The following is an 18815-nucleotide window of genomic DNA, read 5'->3' on the forward strand; positions in this document are numbered from 1 at the left end:
TGTATATTTTTATTTTAAGGTAAGCTAACGACCTTACCTTTTAGTCCACGTTTGGTTGCCCTCGGTATTGGATATGTTCATAATCTTTCTATATACATCTTCAAGACAGACTCTACCACAGTAGTGTATCGTGGGATAGCCCATCATTACAGAGATCATCACACCTAGACGTGCTAAAACAAAAAATGAAACAAAAACTGGAATATATATGTTGATACTCTTTCAACTATTTGCCGAAATGTATGGATGAATGTGGCGAAATTGATACTGAGGAATAGACGTGATCACTTTAGTTCACACAATATGTTAATGTGTGGCCATTTTGGATCCCAAGTAGGATGTAATGCCATGAATGACATATATCCCAGAAAGATAATTGATTGACTGAATTGTCGATAAATGCGAGACTCTACATAATTGTCCCAACCCCTCTTGAGGGGGGGGGGGGGACTATATACTCAAATGGTTTTTGTTCAGACAGTTTTGACCAATCGATGTAATCAGCGTAGCTAGCTGTGAGTGCTGTCATCAAAAAGCCCGTCCAGCGTAGAAAATGGAACTAAAAAGGTTTTTGTTTGGGTTTCGTTTTCTAGAGCTAGTTATTGTGTTTTAAATATTAGTGAATATTAGACCGATTTGCGTTAATTTTATTCACATTTTCAGGAACTTTTGCCTAAAATTTCGTCAATTTTGCTAAATATGAAAAAAACTGTTAAGAATAGTACTGCTGACTTTTTTACAGACAAAATAGTATTGTTGACTATTTGATTTCATTTTTTGCTAATATTTTTGCCTAAATAATTCAAAATTCAGCCTTTTTCATCAAAAATTGTCCCAAAATGAGCTCCTTTAGATAACTTTGAATAAATTTGCCGGAAGTACATACCCAACAACAACTAACACAATCTTTGTAAACTAAAAAAGGAGAGAATTCTACCTTCGATTTTATTGAGAGTTGTCTGGAATTAAAATTTTAAATTTTGCCATATTTTGCTGACTTTACTCAGCATTTTTTGATATTTTAACTAATAAACTATCTAGATGGATAACATTTGAAACAATTGAGTGTTCTTAAAGGACAAACAGCAATGCCAAGGCTGGTTTTAGTCCAATCTTGGACCGTTACAATCCGAAATAATACGGATTGTAATCAGTCAATCTTCTTTTTAAAAAATCTCGATCACCATTATGTTAATTAAAGAACAGAACAATTCAATTCAAAGCTGACTATTGATAAGTCAAAATGGCTTTCCCGCTTGTTTAAAATTAATGTGTCTAGTTTCTTTTACTTTTTTAAGTTTTAAAAACGTTTGATTTTTTTTGAAATAAACAATGCCTTATTGAAGTTTGCCACTATTTGTCTCTTAATTTGGTTAACTTTTAGCTTACCATCGGCAAAGAAAGAAGGGTTCTAGTTCTTCTTCTTTCTACTGATTTGAGCTTTTATCTTCCTTGCTTTTTACGCGTTAAGCTGTGGTTTTCTGGCTTCGATAATAATATACTTTACAATTTTTTTTTTGATTTTAGGCCTTGGTCATTTTTTCAGGTTTTTTTCTCGTTTTGTCACATAATCATATTATTGACAGTTCTCGTATTACATTATTGGCGTTCAAAAAATGGCACAGTTGAAGATATAAAAATTTTGAAAGGCAAGGAGTATGGTTTTAACGGGTTCAATACCCTTTACTTGGAAAACTTAATTGATTTTTTTTCACGTTTGTCTTTAACTGTCGTTTTTACTTTGTCTTTATACTCGTTTGAAACTTCTCGGTCCTATGCCACCCTATTGGCTTTTGAGGAAAGCTCATTTGGACATATTTTGAGGGGCAAAATGTGCCTTTAGGGATTCTCGCAAGTGTTAATTGAAGTTTTGTTTGTTGTCTCTGTTTGTTGTTCATTTTGTAACGGAGTAAAAATTAATAATGAAACGTCTTAGTGGCCTCCTATAGATGCGTAAGTGATCATATATATCTTAGATGTTTTCAATAGCTATCTAAAGGTTGTCTTTACTTCAAAATTAATGTTCTTTAAAAATAAGCCAATTTTTAAACTTTGTCCCTTTTTTGTTTTTTAGACTAATTGTTACCGAGTTTTTCTATGTAGTCGACCCATATCTTTTTTAATGAAGTACAGGTTATTTTATTGGGTTTCAATTTTATCCGACGCTTTTTTGACCTTGTTAATAAGTTTTTTTTTTAAAACGGACATAAAATTTTGGATGTAATTAATCTTTGTTGTTATTTTTGTTTGATTTTGCTGTTCGTCTTGATTGGCATTCTTAATAATTGCTGATCCCATCAACCCAATGCCTTTTTTTATTCCACTTAGTTATTTGCGTTGGAGGCCACCTTCTTGATCATACACATTTTTTTCTTGAAAATTACTTGAATTTTTGTCGATTTTCTATCTGTTCCTCATTTGGTAGACATTTACGCCGAAAATGTGGACGAGTGAGGTCAGAAACTAATGTGCGAACGCACATTACCGAGCCTCCTTGTTAATTATAAACACAAATGGCAAACCTATAAAGGGTGAAAACATGCGCAAGTTGCACTGAATGAAGGAGTTAAAATATCATCACAGGTGAACGCGGGCTGAATAGTTTAAAATAGTTTGAACTTTTTGCAGTTTAGGAGAAAATTAATGATATGGGCGGAACGTTGATTCTTTTTCGGAAATTGGCCACAAATTCTTCTGGAGCCCATTGCAATGTCGCCTCCACCAAGAAAACTGTTGTCGAGAGAATCTCTGAAAAGGGATTGAATGCTGCCCGCTCTCAGAGACAATGGTGTCACGGGACGCCTGAAATTGACCGCCGCGTATGGCTTTTTGCTCAGAAAATTGAGCTTTGTCTATTTTTTCAGTTGTCTGGTATAGTTGAGAAAATCTCAGCAGACGATAAGTTCTGACAAAAACGTTTCACTTTTCCAGAGTTTTAATATATCTATTGTTTTTCGCAAAGTATGGGGCAACAATAAAACAGATTGCAAAAGCGGTTTTTTGAGCAGGAAAACAAGAAGAGGTCAGAACCTTACGTAGAAGGGCTCTCACAAACCTATTTCCAAAATTGGGTAGCAAATACCAATTTATATGCGATCTCCTCCACGTGCTGCTTACTTTAGAAATTTTTAGAATGTCATATTTCAAATGAATCTTTTCAACAAAAGTTGCTTGTCTTACTTTAAAAGAATTACTGTATGCTCTCTTGAAGTTTTTTGTTTTTTAGACTAATTGTTACCAAGTCTTTCTATGTAGTCGTCCCATATCTTTTCTAATGAAGTACAAGTTATTTTATTGAGTTTCAATTTTATCCGACGCTATTTTGACCTTGTTAATAAGTTTTTTTGAAACGGACCTTAAATTTTGGATGTAATTAATGTTTGTTGTTATTTTTGTTTGACTTTGCTGTTCGTCTTGATTTGCATTCTTAATAATTGCTGATCTCATCATCCTAATGCCATTTTATTCCACTTAGTTATTTGCGTTGGAGGCCACCTTCTTGATCATACACATTTTTTCTTGAAAATTACTTGAATTTTTGGCGGTTTTCTATCTGTTCCTCATTTGCTAGACTTTTATGCAAATATGTGGATGGACGGAGCCGGAACTTTATGTGCAAAAGCACGTTACCGAGCATCCTTGTCTTTTTGTGTAATGAGCAAACTTTCAACTGCTGAAGACAGCAACATTCAGAGCTATATTGTTAGCTCTATTCCCTTTTTTAGGTTAATGAAAAAAATTACAAAAAATATCGATTACCTATGAGAATCGGTATGTTGTCAGCCGAGTAGCTAAGAAGGATGTCATCAGCGACTTGATCTCCGAAGGTGAGGTATCCGAATACAGTTGTGCAGCTGTACATGAGACTGCTGAGTAGAGTGGATGCACTGAGGATCATGAGCCAGTTCTTCAGATTCCTATTCTTCAGGGAACAGTACACTGGCACCCCACTCACATGACACTGGTACCCAAATGCTATCGTAGGCAACGAATTAAACACCGCTTTTCCGTCGTCGGGGTGGGTTTTCACATTTACACCCTGTCAAAGAAAATGTATCAGATGCTATCATGTTGAAATCATTTTATTGGCTACTCAAACTCCCCTATTTGTGCATTTGTTGCGAAAAAAAATCACTAATTAACTATACAAAACGTTTTGCTTTGAGGATATCACTATATTCTAGTTATATGGATGTGTTTGATGTGTTGAATAATGGTGCAAAAATTCTAAAAAATTCAAATGGAGATTGAAATGATAACAGACATTTTTTTTACTAAAGAGCGCTATCAGCTAAAATAATGTCCGTTAAAAGAAAAGTGTAATAAAATTGCGCCAAAGTTGTATCAATGTTTTACTGCGTTTGGTTTCAAACGCACGAAAATTTTATAGTGAGGGAAAAAGTATGATTGATGCCGAATGCAATGAATGGCTGTAAGAGTAGCGATCTTATGCGCTAATTGCGGTGAAAGTGGTGAAAATGGAATTCTTTTCACTAAAATTTGAAATTTTTTTGGTAGGATATCTTGTGATAGCTTGATTAAGTAAAAGGAACTTTTGTAGCCATTAGGCGACAATTATGAACGTATTTTAATATGAAAAAAGTTGAAGCGGTATACTTCATAATCCCCGTAATGCTGTATAGTACAAAAGTGTGTTCCGAATAATAGTTTTACATGATAGCAAAAACACAGTCAAAGTTTCGTTTTTTCAAAAAAGGCATATGCAACAATTCATTTCTATTCAATCCCTGTATTTTGCCAGCCGTTTCATTATTCTGCTGAGTGGTGCAGAAAAGACAAAAAATTTAAAAATTCAGGGCAGTTAGTCAGCACATCTTCAAATATTTTGAATGTACAGAAACTCGAATATATCATTGCACCCAGTGATTTTTTAATTATCATTTCCAGTTGTTTTAATTGGTATTCACCTGACTTACATAAAACTGTAACTCAAAAGTTCTGTGTAAATTCTATACAAAAATTCTTTCACCGGATCAAGTTTCCATACTAAAATCTTATTCCCACAAACATGTCAAATCATTCCCACAAACATGTCAAATTTTGGAGGATTCTGAATATATTTGTACGGATTAAGTGGTAAAAATGGAGAAACCATTATTTAATCTGCAAAGCCACTTAAAATTTTCAAAAAAGTGGAGTGAATATCTTTTGAATACGAAAAGGAAAGGAAATTAGACGGCGAATAATGTGTCGCAATGGAAGTAGATTTGATGCCATGAAAAACAGTCGCAGATTGGAACTTCGTTTATTTGCCCAGTTTTATTGTGACTTCACTTGTACGTATTAAACTCAAAAATGCACAAATAAGTGCAACTACCTTTTTTTACCAATAAAAGCGCAACTCTAAAATTTGCGTTGACTTTTGGCAAAAAAATTCAGTAGCATTGCTAATAACCACAATACTCGTACAATTTTACGCAATATTTCGACTCTGATTTTGTTGTTATATTTCCTTACTCTGCGAGGTAAATTTTTGAGATTAATGTTTTTAAAGTGGAACGATTTTGTTACGTTGCGTTTTTAACGCTTCAATTTGTACAAAGATTCTAGAAGGTGACAATATAATCAGCGCCCATGTTCAATTACTTCCTCAATCATTAAGGACATCTTTGGGCTCATTGTTAGACGAGAGAAGACTCAATAAGTTTTGTCGTCTCTTAAAAAGCATTTTTCTTCTAATAAAAATTTGACTGAAACATTTTTCTGAGATGGAACATGATGTTTAATTACAATCTGCGCAAGGAAATTTTCAAGTTGCAATTATGATTTGGAAAAAAATGTCTTATAAATGAACTGAATTTTTTAACCTCAAAATTAATGAAAGAAAATAAATGCATTTTTGACAAAAGTGATTATGTGTGCTTTCAATGATAATCCAAAATTTTTTAAACTTGATAACTTCTACTGTTTTTCATACAAGAAGTTTAGCTGCTGATCTACATCCTCTTGATGAAAAGTTTCAATGTTTTTGTACCAGCTAGAACAAATATTCACCAATTACAAAACATTTGCTCGCCTCACAATTCTGTTTCGAGATCGGAGTTGAATCAATCACCTCTTCAAGTTCTGCACTAATTCATTGCCGGTTTGCTCTTTTTCGGTAACATTTTTGAATACGTACAAAACTCTTATCAGCGATCACTCACATTGGCAGAGAAGACATACCAAAGGCTTATACATCATAAATCATCTTAAAGTAATTTTCACTAATAATCAAACAAAGGATAGCAAAATTTAATTACTGAGTGCCTCAAACAAAACATTTCGGAATAAACCACTCACTGTTTTTTGCTGCTTAACAATTGTAACATCAAACAGGCCATCTTTTAAAAAAGCTCATACTCATCAAAAACGTAAAAGATCTGAAAATAGCCGTTTGGCATATTTTTCACACGACTCAGAAAATTATAAACGTATATAACTTTGTAACATGGCCGAGAACCATTAATGAATTTTGTAAAGGATTGTCTGGATAGTTATGAAGTCTAACACACACTGTTCACATAAGTCTTTGTTTGAAATTTAAGAACAACAAGTTAATTGTGACGTTGCTTTAAATACTATTGTATGTTGAAACTCTTTTGCTTGAACTAATTGGCGAAGAATGTTACATTCAGCTGTATTTACGCCTCGCAAAACTCCAATCTGCGGTCGAAGTTTGGACGATAAAAATCGTTGAATTTTAGGATTAGGTGGTGAATGCGGTGAATGGATATAAGATTTGGTGCAGTATTTGGCGATTAATCCGGTGAAAAAAATTTAAGATAAGAATCGCAAACAGTGAAAACTTTCACTCCTAATTTAATACAACTTTGAGTCGACTCAACTTTTGAATGAAACTATGTAAGATTTGAGTCGAATGCATTGAAACACTTAACTGGTTCTTTTGTTGTAAAAATTGGTTCAATAAAATCAACACAAACTACCCCCCATATTTGCTTTGAGGTCTAAATCCCTCAGAATTTTTTCCGGAGTGCTTTTCCAGTTTTGAGAAACCATTTTTCAATCTGCAATGCAACTTAAAATTTTCAAAAACGTGGAGTGATTATCTTTTGAATACGAAGAGGAATTGAAATTAGACGACGAATAATGTGTCGCAATGGAAGTAGATTTGATGCCTTTGTTTACTTGTCCAGTTTTATTGTGACTTCACTTGTACGTCTTAAACACAAAAATGCACCGCAAATAAGTGCAACTACCTTTTTTTACTAATAAAAATCCAACTATAAAATTTGTGTTGACTTTTGGCGAAATAAATTCAGTAGCACCGCTAGTAACCACAATACTCGAATGTTTTTAAGCAATACTTCGACTCTGAGTTTGTTGTTGAATTTCCTTACTCTGCGATGTAAATTTTTGAGATTATTATTTTTAAAGTGGAACGATTTTGTTACGTTGCGTTTTTAACGCTTCAATTTGTACAAAGATTCTAGAAGGTGACAATATAATCAGCGCCCCATGTTCAAAATAACTTCCTCAATCATAAAGGACATCTTTGGGCTCATTGTTAGACGAGAGAAGACTCAATAAGTTTTGTCGTTCCTTAAAAAGCATTTTTTTCTAATAAAAATTTGACTGAAACATTTTTCTGAGATGGAACATGATGTTGAATTACAATCTGCGCAAGGAATTTTTCAAGTTGCAATTAAGATTTGGAAAAAATGTCTTATAAATGAACTGAATTTTTTAACCTAAAAATTAATGAAAGAAAATAAATGCGTTTTTGACAAAATTGATTATGTGTGCTTTCAATGATAATCCAAAATTTTTTTAACTTGATAACTTCTACTGTTTTATATAAAAGGAGAAGTTTAGCTGCTGATCTACATCCTCTTGATGAAAAGTTTCAATGTTTTTGTACCAGCTAGAACAAATATTCACCAATTACAAAACATTTGCTCGCCTCACAATTCTGTTTCGAGATCGGAGTTGAATCAATCACCTCTTCAAGTTCTGCAATAATTCATTGCCGGTTTCCTCTTTTTCGGTAACATATTTGAATACGTACAAAACTATTATCAGCGATCACTCACATTGGCAGAGAAGACATACCAAAGGCTTATACATCATAAATCATCTTAAAGTATTTTTCACTAATATTCAAACAAAGGATAGCAAAATTTAATTACTGAGTGCCTCAAACAAAACATTTCGAAATAAAAACCACTCACTGTTTTTTGCTGCTTAACAATTGTAACATCAAACAAGCCATCTTTTAAAAAAGCTCATACTCATCAAAATCGTAAAAGATCTGAAAAAAGCCGCTTGGCATAACTTTCACACGACTCAGAAGTTTATAAACGTATATAACTTTGTAACATGGCCGAGAACCATTAATGAATTTTGTAAAGGATTGTCTGGCAATTTATGAAGTCCAACACACACTGTTCACATAAGGCTTTGTTTGAAATTTAAGAACAACAAGTTAATTGAGACGTTGCTTTAAATACTATTGTATGTTGAAACTCTTTTGCTTGAACTAATTGGCGAAGAATGTTACATTCAGCTGTATTTACGCCTCGCAAAACTCTAATCTCAGGTCGAAATTTGGACGCTAAAAATCGTTGAATTTTAGGATTAGGTGGTGAATGCGGTGAAATGATATAAGATTTGGTGCAATATTTGGCGATTAACCCGGTGAAAAAAATTACAGATAAGAATCGCAAACAGTGAAAACTTTCACCCCTAATTTAATACAACTTTGAGTCGACTCAACTTTTGAATGAAACTATGTAAGATTTGAGTCGAATGCATTGAAACACTTAACTGGTGCTTTTATTATAAAAATTGGTTCAATAAAATCAACACAAACTACCCCCCATATTTGCGTTGAAGTCTAAATCTCTCAGAATTTTTTTCAGAGTGCTTTTCCAGTTTTGAGAAACAATTATTTAATCTGCAATGCAACTTAAAATTTGCAAAAAGTGGAGTGAATAAGTTTTGAATACGAAAAGGAAATGAAATTAGACGACGAATAATGTGTCGCATTGGAAGTAGATTTGATGCCATGAAAAACAGTTGCAGATTGAACTTTGTTTACTTGTCCAGTTTTATTGTGACTTCACTTGTACTTGTTAAACACAAAAATGCACTGCAAATAAGTGCAACTACCTTTTTTTTACTAATAAAAGTGCAACTCTAAAATTTGTGTTGACTTTTGGCGAAAAAAATTCAGTAGCACCGCTAATAACCACAATACTCGAATGTTTTTACGCAGTACTTCGACTCTGAGTTTGTTGTTGAATTTCCTTACTCTGCGATGTAAATTTTTGAGAGTAGTGTTTTTAAAGTGGAACGATTTTGTTACGTTGCGTTTTTAACGCTTCAATTTGTACAAAGAGTCTAGAAGGGGACAATATAATCAGCGCCCCATGTTTAAAATGACTTCCTCAATCATAAAGGACATCTTTCGGCTCATTGTTAGACGAGAGAAGACTCAATAAGTTTTGTCGTTCCTTAAAAAGCATTTTTCTTCTAATAAAAATTTGACTGAAACATTTTTCTGAGAAGGAACATGATGTTGAATTACAATCTGCGCAAGGAAATTTTCAAGTTGCAATTATGATTTGGAAAAAAAATGTCTTATAAATGAACTGAATTTTTTAACCTCAAAACTAACGAAAGAAACTAAATAAATTTTTGACAAAATTGATTATGTGTGCTTTCAATGATAATCCAAAATTTTTTAACTTGATAACTTCTACTGTTTTTTATACAAGAAGTTTAGCTGCTGATCTACATCCTCTTGATGAAAAGTTTTAATGTTTTTGTACCAGCTAGAACAAATATTCACTAATTACAAACCATTTGCTCGCCTCACAAATCTGTTTAGCGATCGGAGTTGAATCAATCTCCTCTTCAAGTTCTGCACTAATTCATTGCCGGTTTGCTCTTTTTCGGTGACATTTTTGAATACGTACAAAACTCTTATCAGCGATCACTCACATTGGCAGAGAAAACATACCAAAGGCTTATACATCATAAATCATCTTAAAGTAATTTTCACTAATTTTCAAATAAAGGATAGCAAAATTTAATTACTGAGTGCCTCAAACAAAACATTTCGGAATAAAAACCACTCACTGTTTTTTGCTGCTTAACAATTGTAACATCAAACAGGCCATCTTTTAAAAAAGCTCATACTCATCAAAATCGTAAAAGATCATTAATGAATTTTGTAAAGGATTGTCTGGATAGTTATGAAGTCTAACACACACTGTTCACATAAGGCTTTGTTTGAAAATTAAGAACAACAAGTTAATTGTGACGTTGCTTTAAATACTATTGTATGTTGAAACTCTTTTGCTTGAACTAATTGGCGAAGAATGTTACATTCAACTGTATTTACGCCTCTGAAAACTCTAATCTCAGGTGGAAATTTGGACGCTAAAATCCGTTGAATTTTAGGATTAGGTGGTGAATGCAGTGAATTGATACCAGATTTGGTGCAATATTTGGCGATTAATCCGGTGAAAAAAATTACAGATAAGAATCGCAAACAGTGAAAACTTTCACCCATAATTTAATACTACTTTGAGTCGACTCAACTTTTGAATGAAGCAATGTAAGATTTGAGTCGAATGCATTGACACACTTAAGTGGTGCTTTTATTGTATAAATTGGTTCAATAAAATCAACACAAACTACCCCCCCCCCATATTTGCGTTGCAGTCTAAATCTCTCAGAATTTTTTCCGGAGTGCTTTTCTAGTTTTGAATCTTTACCCGGCCTTTTTGAAAAAATATTCCTCTTAATGTATTTCAGCAGTTAAATTTTTATAAAAATCATTACACGCTCTAAGTGATCAACTGTACTTTCACTTCTTAATCCGCAATTAATGTTTGCGAGAGATTTCTACTAAACCGGAGGTTGGTGAGAAAGTAAATCAGGGCTGAATCAGTCTAAGGACATTCTGTTTTTTTTGTATATTTCCATCATTCTTTTTACGTTCCAATTTATGAGTTAATTTTGATTCGGGATTAGAATGTTTGAAAGGCGTGAAAAATAGTGTTTTAAGCTTAACTCCCGGTTACAAGATTTGCTTAATCTGCGATTCGAACTTCAGCCTGGGTATTTGTAACATTTAATTGCCGTAGCAAGCTGTAACCACTGAGGTAAGTGGGCTTTATGGTAATTACCTGCAAACTAGCAAAACCTACAAACGTGTGAAATTATGCTGCTCGGATTTATTTTTGGTGTATCAGTAACTTTTCAGAATATACAGAAAAAAATTAGGATCTTTTCTGCCAGCCCTCCCCCCCCCCGCTTAGTTGGGAACACCCGTTTATAAATGTGTAAACATATTGTTAAAGCTAAGTAACCTTATACGTGAACATGTATGAGCAATATGCATTTACTAAAAGCTAGCACAACTATGGTTTGAAAGTATTACGTATTCAACCAAAATTTGTTGCATATAACGTAAGCATCAATAAAAATTTCTGTATCAGATCATTTTTGGTGTTATCGGCTACAACTAGGGCTTGATCTTTTAAAACTTCTTAAGGAAACTATTTTAAAAGTGCCTTCAATCTACCTAGACACTCTTGCTTCAATGAAATGCAAATATCGGTCTTACAATTCGCAAAAACTGTTTTTGGGATGCAAATTTAACGGCTATATAATGAGGGGGGGGGGGTGGGGGGGGGGGGGGGTGCTAGCAGAAAAGCAGAAAAAGATCCCAAAATTAGCCTGAGTGAACTCGATGACCTCATTCTAATCATAATGAAGATAAACTGCGCGTAAAAAAACTTGAATTACACTTTATATGCAATATTTCTGAATTGAATGACTTTTACATCAAACTGTGTTGTCATTACTGTCTAAAATACACGTTGTTGACAACCATTGTGGAAGGTACTGGCAAATTCGAATTGAATTCAATAGAGGACAAAATGTTACGTGGCCTTAAATGCTGTTAAATTTGTTATGCTTACATCTAATTTGTCGGCGTCATAAAGACAAGCGACTGCTAGCACCACATAGAGAACACTTATGAAGGAAGCCAGACTAGGTAGCTCCAGAAATGATATGGACCTTGGCATCATCAGAGGCAGGACAACACAACTGCACAGAGTCAGTAAAATTAGTTTCCTGTATACTTCTTTGTGTTCATTAAAAGTTTCCTCTCCAATGACAAACTTGAAAATGTCTTGTCCTGAAAAAATAAACTACAACACTACGGACCGGAATCCAAGTTTTTCAGTTCTGCATTTTTACGCAGAATAATGCTATACCTTCATTTCATATATAAAGATGATAGTAAAAAAAGCCATCATACCCCTCGTTCTCTAGTAATGATTTACCATTGAATTTCTGTGCCTTCAATCTGAACAGTACTATGTTTGTACAGTACTATCTTAAACTGATAATAATAAAAATGCAGTACAAAAAATATGTTCTTTTGCTCAAATCTGCTACTCTATAATTGAGGTCAGGTTTTCTAAAAAATATTTTTTTCAAAATTGTTGTAGAAGTAGGCGGAAAAGTTCCAGAAAAATTTGGAAATAGGAGTATAAAGTGCTGATATCTCTTACTAACCCTGGTCACCGATTACTATCATAAGAGCCACACATGAGGACAGTGCATAAATGACGATGATGATCCGGACAAATGTGACCCAAATGTCACTACCAGTCATGGTCTCAACCACCTCCTGATAGACACTCGCGTTGCCCACATCCGCACATTTGGCTATGTGAAATAAAACAAAATCTAGATCCACCAAACCCTTCTAATTCAACTGTCATAGGTGAATTAGAGAAAAACAGTAGTACTGTTTTCAAATATTTTGCACAATAATGCGTTATTATCATAGCAATAACAATATTATCAATATTAACAAAAAGCTGACTGTTAGTCTTAATTCTGTTATCTGGTGTTAATGAGCTAAAAAAAAAATTGAAATCCTATGCTCAAATATTAATTAACCTAACTATGCACAATTTTTAATGAAAATGAAAACGTTTGAATAGGTTACGTGACATTTTAACCAATGCCACTTTACCCAAAGCTCTTTGATCTTTTCGTTCAATTAGCCGTTTACAAATTATCAGTCGCTATTACAAAGATGATTTAAAATTTTCATGTGGACAATATAATTCCATGTTTGTTTGTGACAGTTTCATATCAAGTCCCACAGGCCATTTATAGTCGGCTAAATAGTCGTCCTGGTAAATTTAGCAATTGGGCAAATTGGGTAAATTGGCATTGGGTAAATGGCATTGCTTATAATGGCATTGGATTAAATGGAATTGGGTAAATTGTTCTGACACCTTTGAATAATAAGGTCTGACTCTCAAAACAATTTAGCTCAAGTGGTCTTTGTAATGAAAAGAAATAAGCCCTACCTAAAAAAAGTTCGAGCAAATTTTCCTATGGTCCTCAACCATGTAATTGAAGACAAGATTGTCAACCCCCACCCACGACTTAAGTTGTCTAATAAAATCAAGGCCTCAGATAGGAACGGACAAAAACACATCACAGAATTGTCCCTTTTTAGTATTCGGGTTGATATTCCAGGTAATGCTGACTGATCCTATGTTTGTTCTGATTTAATTTGTTTTTTTTTCTTAAAATTTGTTACTTATGCTCTGATCCTCTTTTATATGAGCTTAAACAGTTAAACCATTTCTATTTAAACTGGACACACAATTTTGAACAATTTGAACATTTTTTCCAAAAATTTGTGGAAATGCAACATCCTGTCCAGCTAAACACAATAATGAAGCTATTCATTCTGCTCGTAGTTAGCTATAATAGCTAGTTTTTCATCTAACCCAGAAGGAGAAGTCCCATTGCTGCTAGAAATGCGAACGAGTATTGCATCAACAGGAATATCAGTAATCCTCCACACTGATTGGCTGCATAGGGCAGAGATAGAATGCCCGCTCCCAAAGTGGCATTCATGACTATGAACACTGCGCCAGGTGAACTCGTACATAAAATGAAACAAGAATAAAAATAAACTTTTGTGTTCTGTAATTGAACTGATCTTTTCTATTTTTGAACGCTGTTTGCTAATGTTTGGATGTGCAGAGCGATTGCGTCTTCTCCAGTAGAAGAACAACATCATAAGCATGTTGGCTTACTTTGCATAAAATATTTCTCATAAAAGCTTTTGAGAGCAAAAAACTATTAGTTTCGAAAAGACGGTGATTGTTATTAGATCAAAAATTGCTCACAAATGAGGTAAATCTGTAAAGTTAAAAAAACTGAATAGAGGGACCCAAAAATTTCATCAAATTACGTTCATTCTCACTAACCAGTTCAAATCTAGGAAGCACTTCCCGGGCCGAGGGTTTTACCCAAAAACAACGGGGGAAGAGAGAGTAAAAAATATTTTTACACTGTTAGTGCCCGGCTGAAGATGGGACAAAGTGTAATTTAAAAGCGTAATTTTGATATTTGAAGTTGAGTAAGAGTGGATTAACTTACTTTTACACTCTTTGGATTACACCATAAAAACTATTTGTTACACTCTTTTGATTGCACCATTACAACTTCTTTTTGCACTCTCATGGTTCTCGCCATTACAAACTTTATTGCACTATTTTGGTTGCATCAATAAAACTATTTGTTACACTCTTTTTGTATCGTTTACACTAGTAAATTACACTTGAATATGCAAGTCCACTCTTATTAAGCGGGGGTATTAACGGTGTAAAAATATTGTTTTTTCACTTTTTGCACTCTTTTACCGTTATTTTTTTAGAATACAGGCGTATTGAAATACGAGCCCTAATATTGAATAAAAATTTTAAAAAGGCCGGAAAAAATATCTAGTTCAATTTTTAATCAATTTTTCGAGATCTCTCCAGTATGTTATGGTTATGTCACGCTCATCACTTTTCATCCCGGCAGTAGCGGAGACACCAAAAAATTATAGGAGAATTGAGTAGAGCCCTAAGCACACGACAAGGCTCAAAGAATCTCCAAATCTAAACAATTAGATCACATTCCTTTTTTTAGAAGTTATAGGAGTAATGAGCAGAGCTCTTGCACTCTTTTTCCTTGTAAAAATTGGGCCAAAAAGAGTAATCATAAGCAGTTTTAAGAGTGTATTAAGAGTGGAGTACAGAGTGTAACGATTGGAGTAAAGAGTGTATAAAAGTGGTCTCCGCAAAAATAAATTCCTACGCTCTTTTTCCTACTAATTAAGAGTGGAACTTGCTTTGCTTCCATATTCTTGCTTGGTGACGGTAGAATACTTGTAGGCACCTCCCGTGCTGTACCAAGATGGAAACTGTACAGGGTCAATTTTGTGAATGTTCCTCTTTCTTGTATACTGGATTGGTATCCACTTAATCGTTTCAATTGTTTCAATTGTATTGTTTATGAATTTAATTGTTTCAATTAAATCGTTTCAATTGTAGGAAACAATTGTATCTCCAGATCAAAAGCAATATCTTTATTCGTTTGTGATAAGTAAATTGAGTAAACTGTAAAAAGAGAACTCGAAAAATCTTCGGGTCACGCTTCCGTTATCTTAGTTTTGTGCAATATTCAAAATTGCATTATTAATTAGATAGCATCTCGGACTTGACCCAAAGAAAAAAAATAATGCTGAATAAAAAATTTGGATTTATTTACCCGTAATATGGCTAGATATTCCACACAACTTGCAGAGCGAGCTTAATTCAGAACTTGGTGCATTTGATGTTATATTTATACATGCAAGGTACTCAAAACTCAGGTTAAAAGTAACTATGAACAACGAAAAAGCACCATTTAATTTGGTTTGTGAAAAGAATTTGGATGGACACAGGTTTGTATATGCAAAGAAATTGTTTGTACGAAGGTTTGTATGAAAAAAATTTGAGTGGACGCAGGTTTGCATATGAAAAGAATTTGGATGGAAACAGGTTTGTATGTGAAAAAAATTCGGCTGAATGGAGGATTATGTATGAAAAGAATTTGGATGGAACTATGAAAAGAGTCAACCTAGGCTTTAACTAGGGTCCTCGACCGTGTAATTTAATCCCCCTCCCCCTTACCTGGAATTAACAGATCTTTTCATAAGTTTCAGGTCTTGAATAAGGCAGGTGACGAAAGGTGAAAACGTTTTATCCGTTTTTGTAAAGACTTTGAAGAAAAGCGTTTGTGTGAATTAATTTAAAATTTTTTATCAAACTAACATCCGGATCCAATTTTTATAAACAATGGCATCCGCCAGTATATAACAATTGAATTGTCTCGGTCCAGTCAGGCAATGGACAACTTTCTCAGGAACAGGATAAAAAATGACAATAAAAAAACCAGAATAATGACTATAAATGTTAAAAAAATTGAATAAAATGGCAAAAATTGTCAAAGAAATGATGAAATTCGTGATTTCAAAATCTTAAAGACGTTCTGTTACAGTAACCTATTTTAAAACCCTAAAGAAGGTTCTTTGGCTCTGGAGGCTTAGAAAACACAAAAAAATCAAAAATCTTCAAAAAAACTTTAAATAAAAAAAAGCAAGTTTTATCAAAAAGTTACAAACATTTCTGACATTAAAAAATTAAAGAACTATTCCATGGCCAACAAAAATTTGCCAGTAACTTATTATCAAAACTCTTCTGAGGTTTTCTGACCCCTGGGTCTGGAAGGAACTCAATAAGGAAAAATAAAGAAAAAAAAGGTTGAAAATATTGCACTTTTTGTCAAAAAATTGCCAAAATGTTCAAAACATTCCGTTACCTCTAGAAACTATGCCGTAACCTATTAACAAAACCCAGAGGAGGTTCCTTGACACCTATGACTGAAGGAACTCAAAAAATGACAAAAAAGGCAAAAAAAAATAAATTTGCGTGTTTTTAGCGATCGGCTTTTCGCACGTAGCCTGGGGGATGGGGTGCCCGGGGGCTAATGGAGAGGGGGTGAGCAACAGTGGGGTGGGGGCAAAAGCAAGGTGGGGGTAGGGGCAAAGGGGGGGGGCAGGACTATTATAATTTCTACAAACTTCGTTGAGAGCAATTAATAAAATACAATTTATTAAAATTATGAGGTCAGAGAGTTCTGGTACCTTTTGGCTTCTCTGCGTCAGAAATACCACCCTCTTCTCCCAAGAAGCTGTCAGCATGAACTCGGCTGCCACTGTGACTATGTTCTGCGGATTCGTTCATCTCCTGGATCTCATAAGAATTGTTTTCTGTGTTATCCATTGTGATCAAAACTAGATGACTCAATGATGAATCACAAAATTACACCTTTTTGTATTATCTTTTAGGATTCTTTTTATAATGTTCTATTAACTTGTTTATGACCCCTTAGTGCTTACGTAAATGAAAAAAAAATGGAAAAAGTATCGGTTTCCGGGATAAATTGTGCAATATAATTTTTTTCTCTTCATAAGAATACCAAAAATCAAGCTTTGAAAACGCACTACTTCATTATTTTGGCAATTTGTTTTGTTTTTCACATTGAAGTTTTCAGTAATTTGTCGCAAAGATGGTTTCGAATTCCGGCAAGGCTCAAAAAAAATCTTTCTTGGAGCGGAGATTAGTGGAAAACTCCACAGTCCATCCTTATAAAAAAAGAAAAAAATAACCTCAATTGCCAACTAACAAATGTTGGTGAGCAAAAATACTTCTCGACTCAAGTGTTTAATTTTTGAACGTTGCAGCTTTATCAGTAAAATTTGCAAATGTTCACATAGTCCCCAGATCTAGACCTCGGCTTATGAAAAGACAATGATTGACCAAAATGTGAAAAGACCGTACCCGACTCATTTCAGCTAAGAAAAGACTTTAGCTAGACTTTATGTTTTTATAAGCATGAACGAGTTCTACATTAAAACTATAGCTAGATCCCGGGCGGGAATAGGTCATCGACCCAAACAGTTATGGACTAGACGTACCCGATTCATGCACGGACCTAATCCTGGAGGGATGATACTATTGCTTCAAAACATGGCAAAACTCCAATAAGAGCAAATTAAGGTGTAATTTTGCATGTTATAACCAGAAGCTTAACTTGTCTGCAATCGATTTATATCAAGTGACTAAGCACATTCAATAATTGCATATTGTCAAAACAAACATTTAATGCATTTTTGAATCAAATTAAAGCGAACCCAAAGCATCGAATATCTTTAAACAAATAACGAAGGTTGTTGCCAGAAAGCTGATGAATGATGCTTTTAAAAAACAAAAAGAAGGAAATGTTTCTTTTTTAGTACACGAGAAGCTCGCAATTTAGGAGCTTACAAAAATTTTCGTTCTTTAAAATTGAGATTTGAGAAACTATATGCTATTAAATTGAAGTTTTCAATAATATGATTTTGACTAATAACTAATAGAACTTTTACGCGGCAGATCTTGTACGCTTTTTCATTACTTGCATTACTTGCATTATTCGTCACTGGCCGATTGGTCTGGTATTTAAGTTTGGCATCTGAAAGAATGGTTACATTTTGCATTAAAAACGCATATTGTTTATGTTCATGTTATTTATACTTTTCGTGTTTTTAGTAGGATGTTAACGGTAATACTAAAATTTCAAAAAAGTTTTATAAAATGACTATGGTATAGCTAAACTTCGAAAAACAAATTGCCTTTATGGTACCATCTAAAGGAATATTTTTGACAATTTCAACAGCTTATCTGAAAACTGCAGACCCCTTTTATCCGAATTTCTAAAAGAAACAATTTAAAATTGAGCAAAAGCTTAAAAACAACACATGGCATGAACTTCTTTGTTCGTCAATTCGAAAATGGAATAATTTATTGGAATGACTTCACTCACTAGGAAACAATGAATGGTGAAAAGTTAATTTGAGAGAGTTCCATATTTAATTTAAATTTGAAGAA

General features: G+C 33.7%; 1 protein-coding gene across 4 annotated transcripts in view; it reads right to left on the minus strand.

Moving 5' to 3' along the window:
* LOC142338394 (sodium-coupled neutral amino acid transporter 7-like) overlaps positions 1-18263 on the minus strand; it is a 39094-nt gene extending 20831 nt beyond the window's left edge. Inside the window, exons 1-7 of one of the 4 annotated variants that reach the window (XM_075388149.1) lie at positions 17968-18263; positions 17030-17179; positions 13800-13931; positions 12562-12714; positions 11958-12178; positions 3760-4039; positions 38-173 (exon numbers count right to left, since the gene is read on the minus strand). In XM_075388149.1, coding sequence (XP_075244264.1) covers positions 38-173; positions 3760-4039; positions 11958-12178; positions 12562-12714; positions 13800-13931; positions 17030-17168 — 1061 coding nt within the window. In that variant the 5' untranslated portion in view covers positions 17169-17179; positions 17968-18263. Of the gene's footprint in view, positions 1-37; positions 174-3759; positions 4040-11957; positions 12179-12561; positions 12715-13799; positions 13958-17025; positions 17188-17967 lie in introns of those variants that run through there. The other 3 variants (XM_075388147.1, XM_075388148.1, XM_075388150.1) reach the window with 3 other exon arrangements.
* Positions 18264-18815: the final 552 nt, after the last annotated feature.

This window comes from Convolutriloba macropyga, chromosome 4 (assembly GCF_964194025.1).
Source record: "Convolutriloba macropyga chromosome 4, txConMacr16.3, whole genome shotgun sequence".
NCBI classification, from domain to species: Eukaryota; Metazoa; Xenacoelomorpha; order Acoela; family Convolutidae; genus Convolutriloba; species Convolutriloba macropyga.